General features: G+C 51.8%; 6 protein-coding genes across 8 annotated transcripts in view; 3 read left to right on the plus strand and 3 right to left on the minus strand.

Moving 5' to 3' along the window:
* Positions 1 to 1,098, plus strand: part of PPTG_12659 (hypothetical protein) — a 1,642-nt gene extending 544 nt beyond the window's left edge. The window contains exon 2 of the mRNA XM_008909813.1: positions 340 to 1,098. Within this exon, the coding sequence (XP_008908061.1) occupies positions 340 to 912 (573 nt within the window). The 3' untranslated portion in view covers positions 913 to 1,098. The remainder of the gene's footprint in view (positions 1 to 339) is intronic.
* PPTG_12660 (hypothetical protein) lies at positions 983 to 2,975 on the minus strand (the record flags this gene model as incomplete). The annotated part of the gene is made up of 2 exons (XM_008909814.1): positions 983 to 2,802; positions 2,873 to 2,975. The coding sequence occupies 2 exons, from the start codon at positions 2,973 to 2,975 to the stop codon at positions 983 to 985; spliced, it is 1,923 nt and encodes a 640-aa protein (XP_008908062.1).
* Positions 2,976 to 3,223: 248 nt separating this feature from the next.
* Positions 3,224 to 5,627, minus strand: PPTG_12661 (hypothetical protein; the record flags this gene model as incomplete). The annotated part of the gene is made up of 8 exons (XM_008909815.1): positions 3,224 to 3,261; positions 3,327 to 3,398; positions 3,456 to 3,562; positions 3,628 to 3,771; positions 3,835 to 4,113; positions 4,183 to 4,470; positions 4,532 to 4,701; positions 4,770 to 5,627. The coding sequence occupies 8 exons, from the start codon at positions 5,625 to 5,627 to the stop codon at positions 3,224 to 3,226; spliced, it is 1,956 nt and encodes a 651-aa protein (XP_008908063.1).
* A 241-nt stretch (positions 5,628 to 5,868) lies between these two features.
* On the plus strand, positions 5,869 to 7,078 carry PPTG_12662 (hypothetical protein). Its single transcript, XM_008909816.1, has one exon. The coding sequence runs from the start codon at positions 5,915 to 5,917 to the stop codon at positions 6,848 to 6,850; it is 936 nt and encodes a 311-aa protein (XP_008908064.1). The 5' UTR covers positions 5,869 to 5,914; the 3' UTR covers positions 6,851 to 7,078.
* Positions 6,982 to 9,309, minus strand: part of PPTG_12663 — a 2,878-nt gene continuing 550 nt past the window's right edge. Inside the window, exon 2 of one of the 2 annotated variants that reach the window (XM_008909817.1) lies at positions 6,982 to 9,056. In XM_008909817.1, coding sequence (XP_008908065.1) covers positions 7,059 to 8,375 — 1,317 coding nt within the window. In that variant the 5' untranslated portion in view covers positions 8,376 to 9,056 and the 3' untranslated portion in view covers positions 6,982 to 7,058. Of the gene's footprint in view, positions 9,122 to 9,309 lie in introns of both variants that reach the window. The other variant, XM_008909818.1, reaches the window with a different exon arrangement.
* Positions 8,650 to 9,309, plus strand: part of PPTG_12664 — a 2,715-nt gene continuing 2,055 nt past the window's right edge. Inside the window, exon 1 of one of the 2 annotated variants that reach the window (XM_008909819.1) lies at positions 8,650 to 9,230. In XM_008909819.1, coding sequence (XP_008908067.1) covers positions 8,675 to 9,178 — 504 coding nt within the window. In that variant the 5' untranslated portion in view covers positions 8,650 to 8,674 and the 3' untranslated portion in view covers positions 9,179 to 9,230. Of the gene's footprint in view, positions 9,279 to 9,309 lie in introns of those variants that run through there. The other variant, XM_008909820.1, reaches the window with a different exon arrangement.

A 9,309-nucleotide genomic window follows, 5' to 3' on the forward strand; every position in this document is an offset into this window, starting at 1 on the left:
CGCGTGCTTCTGGGCGTTGCGCTCGTGGCAGGCACGACGATCTTTATGTTGCTGGCGAATCTGAAGCCACGAGACTCGACGCCCGTGACGCTGCAGGCTCCCGCTAAGCCGGGGGACTTGCCCCCGACCGTACATCTGCCACTAGTGGAGAAGCAGACGCTATCACATGACACGCGTCGCTTCCGCTTCGCTTTGCCATCTCCGCAGCACATCCTGGGACTTCCTGTGGGTCAGCACATCTCTCTACGTTACACCGACAGCGAGGGCAAACTGGTGATGCGCTCGTACACCCCAGTGAGCTCGGACGACACCAAGGGCTACGTGGATCTGGTGATTAAGGTTTACTTCAAGAACGTGCACCCAAAGTTCCCGGACGGTGGCAAGATGAGCCAACACCTTGAGAGCTTGGCTATTGGCGACACTATTGAGGTGTCTGGCCCCAAGGGCAAGCTCACATACGTGGGCAAGGGCGAGATCCACATCAAACACCGCGTGCGTGACGTGGTGCCCGAGGTCCGTAAAGCTGCTAAGATCGGAATGATTGCTGGTGGCACCGGTATTACCCCCATGCTGCAAGTGATTCGTCGAGCGCTGCAGGACCCCGAGGACAAGACGGAGTTCTACCTGCTTTTCGCCAATCAGACCGAGGCCGATATTCTGTGCCGCGAGGAGATCGAAGCGATGGCTGCCAACCACTCCAACGTCAAGTTCTGGTACACTGTAGACAAGGCCACGGACGGCTGGAAGTACTCGACGGGTTTCGTGACGGCGGATATGATCAAGAAGCACCTGCCTGCTGCGGCCCCGGATGTCCAGATCTTCATGTGCGGACCTCCGCCGATGCTTAAGTTCGCAGTGCTCCCGGCTCTGGAGGAACTGGGCTTCAAGCCGGACCACCACTTTAGCTTCTAAAATGTACGTTTTAGGTGAGATTTATGAACGTGCAGGTAGGAAATACACAAGTGTGCGAGACGTCGAGCTTTTATTTCTTCTTGGAGGATATTAAGCGTTGTGTAGGTGGCCCTCGGGTTGAACTATCGATCTGGTTTGTAGTGTTACCGCTAATACTTGGCCCAGCACTACCTTCCTCGTCCGATGACTCGTTGCCGCTTTCTTTGAGCTTCTTCTTGAGCACACGTTTCTTCTTCTTGTCCTGTGCCATGATGACTTGAGAGGATGCCCGCTTGACACGATCCCGACTCAAAGCTTCTTCAGTGTCGTCTAGTAACATTCCTCCATTCGCCATGTCGTCCATCTCCAGTTCTTCAGCAGTAAGACCATCGGTGCCAGGCAACGCGATACGTTGATTGTATGGTCTTGCGACGAGAATGTCTGCATCCAATCCCAGTCCTTGGGGGATGAGACTGCCAGTTGCCATTGCGGTTTTCAATGCTGCCACAGGTACACGAGTGTTGTCAACCTTCTTCTGTTGTACAGCCGATGAGTCCATCGATGACTCTGCAGCTCCTGCAAGCTTGATCTGACTCAATAGATGTGTCAAAGTGATCTCACTCTCTGCAAGCGCCTCCACAAGAGTGTCGTCCGTAACAATGATAACCTGGTCATCTTCACGGACGCTCTCCATCTTATCCACGAGATGTTCGACTCCAGCTTTAACACCAATGAGCACCTTGGCCAACCGCTCATACTTCAGCTTAGCTCGCTCCAATTTCGTACTAGCCAAGACCAAATTCTGTTCATGATCGTCCACGAGTTTGCGTCGGTGGCCACCGCCTGATCCACTGTACTTGAGCTCCTCGACACGAGCCTTGAGCACCGAATGTTCTGCTTGCAGTCGCTCTAATCGGGTTTGGTTCTCCTTTGACAAGTTCAACAAGTTATCGGTCGTGCTTTCCTGACTTGTAATCTTCTGGATAACTTCGTTCACATCACTGACACCTGTGGCTTCCTTGATCTTGCGGAAGGCGCTTTCGAAAATGTCTATCTTACTGCGATGTTCTTTCTTCTCTTCACCCACAACTCCCTGCTGTATCATGGTAGACATCAACGAAGCCTTGAGATGGTTCTCACCTTCGCAGCTTAAGTCTCCGGTGTCTCGTGCTATCACTGAGCTTTTGTGCTTCTCTCGCTTGTCCACTCTGTTCGTCATTTCAAGACGGATCTTCACGTACTGCTGTTTCTCTCGGAGTTCCTTCTCGCGATGTCGCTTCTCATCTTCATGTTGACTTCGTGCCTTCTCCAGCTCCAACAGGATCGTTTCACGCGCATGAGCAGCATCTGCCGAGAGCAACACAAGCTCATCGTAGTCGTGTTGCTTGGCCGCTAGAGCGCGCTCAATAGCGGCCAACTGATTGTCAAACCCGATACGTTCATCCTTGAGGCGCTTGACGATCTGCTCGTACGTTTTCCGAATGCTCTGCGCCTCGTTGAATTTGATCATGGCCTTATCAAGTCGATTCTCCAGCATTCGGATCTTGCGGGTCTCGGGTGTATCTTCTAGACTCGGCTTCTTAGACTCCAGCTCGAGATCTTTTACTTCGTCCTTCAGCTCCTCCAGCAACGCTGTTTGCGAATGCACGCGATGCCTTAGGTCGTCGTGCTGTTTGCGAACCTTGTTCATCTGCTGCATGGCTGACGCGATTTCATCTGTATCATCGGTTACTCCAACCAACGCTGACAGGCCTAGGCCTTGTGAGCCAGCAGCACCTGCCGAAGAAGTTCGCTTCATGTCGGCGAGAGCTTTGCGGAGATCTCGATTCTCGTTCTTCAGTTGGCGAATGTAATCCTTGTTGGTTTGTTTGCTGGACTCGAGTAGATCGATGTTGCTCTTTCTGTCCACCTCTGCAAACGACGATAGATGCAAGTGTTAGCCAATATACCATCACTATTGCAGGGTTCACGTAACACGTACGCAGCAGCCTCATCTTATCGCGAAGATCTTCTACCTGTTCCTCCATGCGACTGTCATAATCCTGTTCCATGCGCCGAAGTGCATTCTCCTGTCGGGCCTGCATCGCTGCACCGCTGCTTCTTCACCTCGGTAGTATCAGCTGGTTGCAGCCTCGGTTCATCAGCACAGGGATGGAATGACGCCGCTTCACCTATCGCGTCAAAAATAAAAACTCGAAACCACCTTACAAATATTGCAGTACACATCAAAGTTATCTCTTAGAATATACAATACGCCTGCGTCCACATACATAGTTTGCATCCAACAAGAAATGTGTCCTCACAACAACTTCAAACGCAGTAGCCGTCCCCTTCATGTGCATCGCAAACACTTCAATTCGGGCAAGATTTCTGCACACGCAACACAAGAAAATCATTGGCCACAGTTTAGGACAATGATAAAGTATCATCCGTACCTCTCAAGACGTCAATATGTCCTTGTGACAACGAGCACCCGTAGACGGACAAGGACTGCAACTCCTTCAAAGCTACACAAGTTGAATCAGTATTAACAACACTAAGATGATAAGGCAACATGGACTTACGAGACAGATGACGAAGCGAGAGTGCAGAGATCCCTGTGTTGGACAAATTCAGGCATCGCAGGCCTGTTAGCGACCGGAGATAAAACAGCGACTTGGTCCTGATATTTCTGTTGGGAAGACGTATTTGTCAGTTGCGAGAGCAGAGAGAGATCAAAAGTGAACACGCATTTACCTATTTTGACTCAGGTTTAGAGACGTCAACGACGTCAATTTCGAAATGAGCCCCACACCACGGTCGCCGATGTTGCCTCCACATATCGTCAGCTCTTGGAGATTGTGCAGCGGAATCAGGTGGATGAGCCCATTATCGGTGATGCTACGTACACAACAGCGTTAAAATCAAATGATCACTACATTGTCGGCTCGGTACGGCACTTACTTTGCGCCAAACAAGTCCAGTCTCTCGAGTTGCGGAAGAAACGATATGTTCGCCAGCGCTCTATTGGTGATGCCTGATGTATCCAACCGAAGAATACGCAGCTCCTGGAGCTTTGCTAGGCCTGACGTTCCGTTATCGCTGATCTCTGTATTCGAAATGTTGAGCGCCTTCAGGTTTCTGACACCGTTGCAAATTTCCAGCAGTGCAGAGTCAGTCAGGGTGGTCTCTGCCACCTCGAGACGTTCGAGGTGTTTGAGGCGGCTAATAAATTGAAATCCTCTGTACTCCAAAGCATGCAAAAATACGTTAGGTGAATCGTCCCAGCGTTTTATAGTCTTAGAAAAATACCTCTTCATAATCCGGCACTTGCGAAGCTCCAATTCTTGCAACTTGGTCAAGGACTGTAAGACAGCTGTATCTGACTCAGCAAAAGCAGTGTATCCGAGCAGGAGAACCTCGAGCTGCGTCCACTCCGTTGGAATGGAATGGATCTTGCCGCAGTGTCGTGCATCGAAATACTTGAGGTTGGTCAGTTCAGAAAGTGACGCCATGCCGTCGTCAGAGATGTCTTGACAACCACGAATCACCAGGGCTTCCAAACTCTTGATCTGACCAATGTGCTGCATAGCTCTCTCACTATCCACCATGCTTGGTCGTTAGCCATACTTTCAAGTCATTTAGCACAAATAAAACTTACCTCAGCCGACAGTTTGCTACGTCAAGTTCCCGCAGCTTCGGGAAGGAGGCTGCAAACCCATCAAAAGCCTCATCCGTCACCTTTCTACAGCGTCCTAGACGCAGTTTTTCCAGTTCTGTTAGCTTAAATAACCGCTTGACTCCTTTATCCGTCAGCTTATGGCATCCAACCTGCGATTACCATACAGTAAATACCAATCAGCTTCATGCAAAGTACAGAAAACGTATTGACTTCTTACCAATTGCAGCGATTTCAGGTGTTCCAGCTCTCTCAGTGTCTTAATGCACTTGTCATCCACATTAACACAGCCAGACAAGTTGAGTGTCGTCAACTTCGTCGAGAACTTGAGCGTCTCAATTGACTCCTTCGACAGTCCTGTGCATCCTTGAAACGACGCCACCAGCAGCTCTGGCAGTCTGTTGACATGTCGTCCCCACTCGGATCCAAATTGCTGTAGATGGATACACCCGGATACGTCAATACTCTTCACACTCTCTAGCGTTGCCTCCGGGATATCATCGAACCACGAGTCCTCTACGTCCTGTTGGTCTGCCAAGTTCCACTCTAGCAGTAAGAATGGCGTTAGAGCCTGGAATTGCGGCTTGTCCAGCACATAGTGTCGTTTGAGCCGCTGTAGCACACTGGAAGCCAATTCAGGCGGTAGAGCGCCGGCTTGTAATGCGTCCTCGTGATGTACCAATAATTGGGCGCAGATATTGCGTACACTGAGCTCCAGTAGAGAAAGTGGGGCATATCTACCCCTTAAAGTCTTACGCCAGTGCTCGCCGACGTAGGGCACTGTAACTCGTGAGTGCGATCCGTTGTGGGAGCTGTGTGGTTTCTTGCCGTGGCTCTTGCTCCTGCTTTTATTGCGTTTGTTGCGAGCGCCGCTCTTGGGCTTCGAGACAAATGGGAAGGGGAAGGCCACGTAATTGGCAAGAGAAGAGGACGAGGAAGAAGAATTCGAGCTCGACGCGGCGAGAGGTGCAGGCACGTAGAACTGGTTGTAGTTGGCACTCATGGCGGAGGCGGAGGCACGGGGCAGCGACAGCAGCGGGTCGTCCAAGTGCTGACAGCGGCAGCACGTAGCGCCCATTAGCCGTAGGATTTTGTCAGAGTGAATGCGGACAAAGAACCGAGCTTCAAGTTACCACTTCAACAAGGGTATGCTTTACAAAAGGTATGATGGTAGAGAGGTGCATAAGTTATAGAAGGATTTTTGTTTAAAAGTGAAGCAGACCTTGGGGAGGGACATGTGGAACTATATTAAGTATTACAGTGTGTCGTTTCGTGTCTTTGCATCATCTTCAGAAATGTATGTCCCGAATAAGTGCGAACTCCGACCTTGCGGCATTTTCAGTATCGACAGTCAACTGCTTCAAGATGATGGCGTCTCAAGCTCCGGGTTCTCCGCCACTTCAACGCGTGGCGACGCCCTTTGGCTACGGATCGCTACACGACGATGAGCCACAGAGTGCGTCGCCTGAGGACGCGAGCCCCAGTGAGCGCCAGGGCTTCGCGCACGTCGAATTTCCATGGGGACACGCATATGTCCACTCAGACCTGGTAGCGACCGTGCCGCTCTTCACGTTCTACGCTTTGTCCAAGACGCAGCACATCAAGTTCTCGCTATCATTTGCGCTCACGAGCTCTGGTCAGGAGATGGTGGACGCCGTGCGTCGCCACCTGGAACTGGGGCCTAATGTCGCCGTGTCGCTCGTACAGACGGACAGTGTGAGCAAGCACGAGATCAAACCGCACCTTAAGCTGGGAGAGTGCACTATTGGAGCGGGACCTGAGCACCCAGTACTGGTGCTACAGACGCCCATGGTGCAGTTCGATAAGAAGAAATGCTCGTTTTACATGCTGCTCCAGGAGGACAACACGCGTGCAGTGCAGGTTGCCAAAGGCTGCGGCTCAGTGCTGGGAAACTGCGAGGTGGCATGTGGCATTAAGTACTGGGAAGTGAAGCTGCAGAGTGCCAGAGGTGGAGAAGGAGTGTTTGTCGGTGTGGCGGCTGCGGATCTTGCGCTCAACAGTAGTGTTGTGAGTCGCGGCGTGTTCTGGGGCATCTCGTGTGCCACCGGACACAAATTCCACGACACGATCGAGTACTATGCGGACCCGTGCAAGGACGGAGATGTCGTCGGCGTACTGCTGGATATGGAGTACGGCCGCCTGAGCTTCTACGTGAACGGACGGAATCTCGGTGTCGCGTTCTGCGGCATCCAGGCCAAGAAACTGTGTCCCATGTTCTCACTGACCTTCATCGGACAAAACATCAAGCTGCTGCCAACAGCGTCGCCCCCGATGCCGTAGTACAAAGCTTCGGCGAATGTTTCAGTAATTCCAAAGCGGTTCTCGGACTCCAAATAGTCCGTTCGTATCCTCCAAAACTTAACATAAAATAATAACCAAAGCCGCCAACACCACAAGGACATTAATACAAATGTATGCCGATAAAATCATTCCGGTGTTGAAAACTACAAGTGTCTCTTCCAGCGCGACTAGCGAATGATGGCTACACTTACTCGTACAGCTTCCCATCGGGTCCCATGACGCCCTCACTACTTGCAAGGTTGCATTGGCGAAACAATCTCTTCTCACCGGGGCCAAATGCACCCACTACGGAGTGAATGACTCCTTGATTATTGAACAGCACCAGATCTCCTTCCTCCCACTCATGTGCGTAGACGTACTTTGGGGCGATCGCTGGACGCTGTAAGCGGTGTACCAGCTCACGCACCTCTTCCAGATAGGTCATCTTGCTCCCATCTGGAAGGTGAATAGCACGGGTGGCACTCGGATGGATCTGAAGTGCAAGTTTACCAGTCACGGGGTTCTTCCAGCACATGGGTAGGATCTTGATATCTTTCTTGTCAATTGGTGGGAGCCGATCCAAAGGCAGCTCTAGCCCCTCGGTGACCATACCGAGTCCATCCGAACGTGAACGCGCAGGCGACATCCATACGTACGGATGTGGTGCATACTCGACCTTGGCACCACGAACAAACTCCTTGTCTTTCTCTGATAAAAGCTCATACATCTTCTGACCCGAAACGAATGCAGTAGTGCCCAAAGCGACATCCAATTCATCTCCATTGCCGTCGTCATAACGGAGAGTTTGACGACGTCCAGCAGGCACTTTGACTGCCAGGAGAGACGTCACTTTGGGCGGGTTGAGCTTATACAGAGCCGCATCGATCTGCCAACGATAGAACCGTGTGTAGTTGAGATCGTCTTCCTCGGGGATCGCTGTCTTGTGGAACACCTTGTGGTGCGGGTGCTTGAGCGTGAAGTCCTTGAGACCTTCGTACTCATCGTAGTGTCCGTGTCCGATGATCTGGACTTGCGGTTGGTGTGGAACGGTCTTCAGATCCGGGTGTAGCACAGAGCGCTTGACGTCGAGCGTCTTGCCGTGGCCGTAGGTCGATGCGGCCGGGTCGAAGCGTTTGGTCAGTTCGTATTGCGCGCGAGGAGAGACGCCCTGCTGGTTCTTAAGCACAACCACGTGTGAGTTGTACAGCGTATTGCGAATGACGTCAAAGTCCTTGTCTGTGATGTTCTCCAGGTCGACATTGGTGATGGCAGCACCGAAATCAACGGCGGAGCCGTTCGGAACTTGGATCGGAGTCACTTGAATAGCTTGAATGGCCATGGTACGTGGTTGAGAAGACGCTTCAGTGGGTGGTGTCAAGTAGTAAAGTGATCGACAAGGCCTTCCAAGCGACGGAAGGCCTCTTCCGAGTCGCGCAAGGTGAATGAACGCGCCTTGCTGCACGACGCGCTGCGCGTCACGCAAATCGCATTCACATTTAGTTCCGATGGTATCAGATACATCCATGAACGACGCTGTTGACGACGCTGTTGGTGACTTTCACCAATGGTTCATTTTCGCTGCAACCATGATCAAGTGGCCCTTGCACGACCGATTGTCGTCGCTTGGACTCCAGGATGGAGATCCACCAGAAGTCGAGTGCCAGGCGATCTCAAACACCAATCACGCAGCACGGATCCTTGACCCAGCAAGTTGCACAGCTCTCATTGGACATCAAAGGTGTTTGCTGATCTCACTGTCGATGTCACCTTCGTCTGCAGCCTCACTCTCGCATTCTCCTCACCGCGCATCAAGTGACTACTCCCATGACCAATAACCCCAAGTACAGCATCGCCACGTTCGCCGCTGGCTGCTTCTGGGCCGTGCAACGTGCATTCGACCGCGTACCTGGCGTCATCGAGACGTCCGTGGGCTATTCGCAAGGCAAGACCGACAACCCCACGTACCGCACGGTAGTTACCGGCCGTACGAACCATGCTGAGTCCATTAAGATCACTTTTGACGAGAGTCAAGTGACGTACGAGGAGCTACTCAAGGTGTTCTGGACCATTCACGACCCAACGTCACTCAACCGCCAGGAGGACGACGTTGGCACGCAGTATCGCTCAGGCATTTACTACCAGAATGAGGAGCAACACAAGATCGCGCTGGCGTCCAAGGAGGAGCATCAGAAGACATTGGACAAGCCTATTGTCACGGAGATTGAGGAGGCCAAGCAGTTCTGGGACGCTGAAGAAGCTCACCAAAAGTACCTGGAGAAGGGCGGCAGTTGCTCCGACAAGGGATCCGATGTTCAGTGTGGCGCCTAACAGCGTGAAACTAAAGAGTGCATTCACATTTACGATAAGCAATACGTGCCAGGTCATTCATAATTCCTACGTGCAGTACATTTTAGTACCATCATGTCAACTGCACTCTCTTACTTAGCTCGACGGGTACT

Source organism: Phytophthora parasitica, assembly GCF_000247585.1.
Source record: "Phytophthora parasitica INRA-310 unplaced genomic scaffold supercont2.35, whole genome shotgun sequence".
NCBI lineage: Eukaryota > Oomycota > Peronosporomycetes > Peronosporales > Peronosporaceae > Phytophthora > Phytophthora nicotianae.

Excerpts from the sequence above, each read along its gene's own strand:
- PPTG_12662 (XM_008909816.1), top strand. The coding sequence starts at position 5,915 with ATGATGGCGTCTCAAGCTCCGGGTTCTCCGCCACTTCAACGCGTGGCG.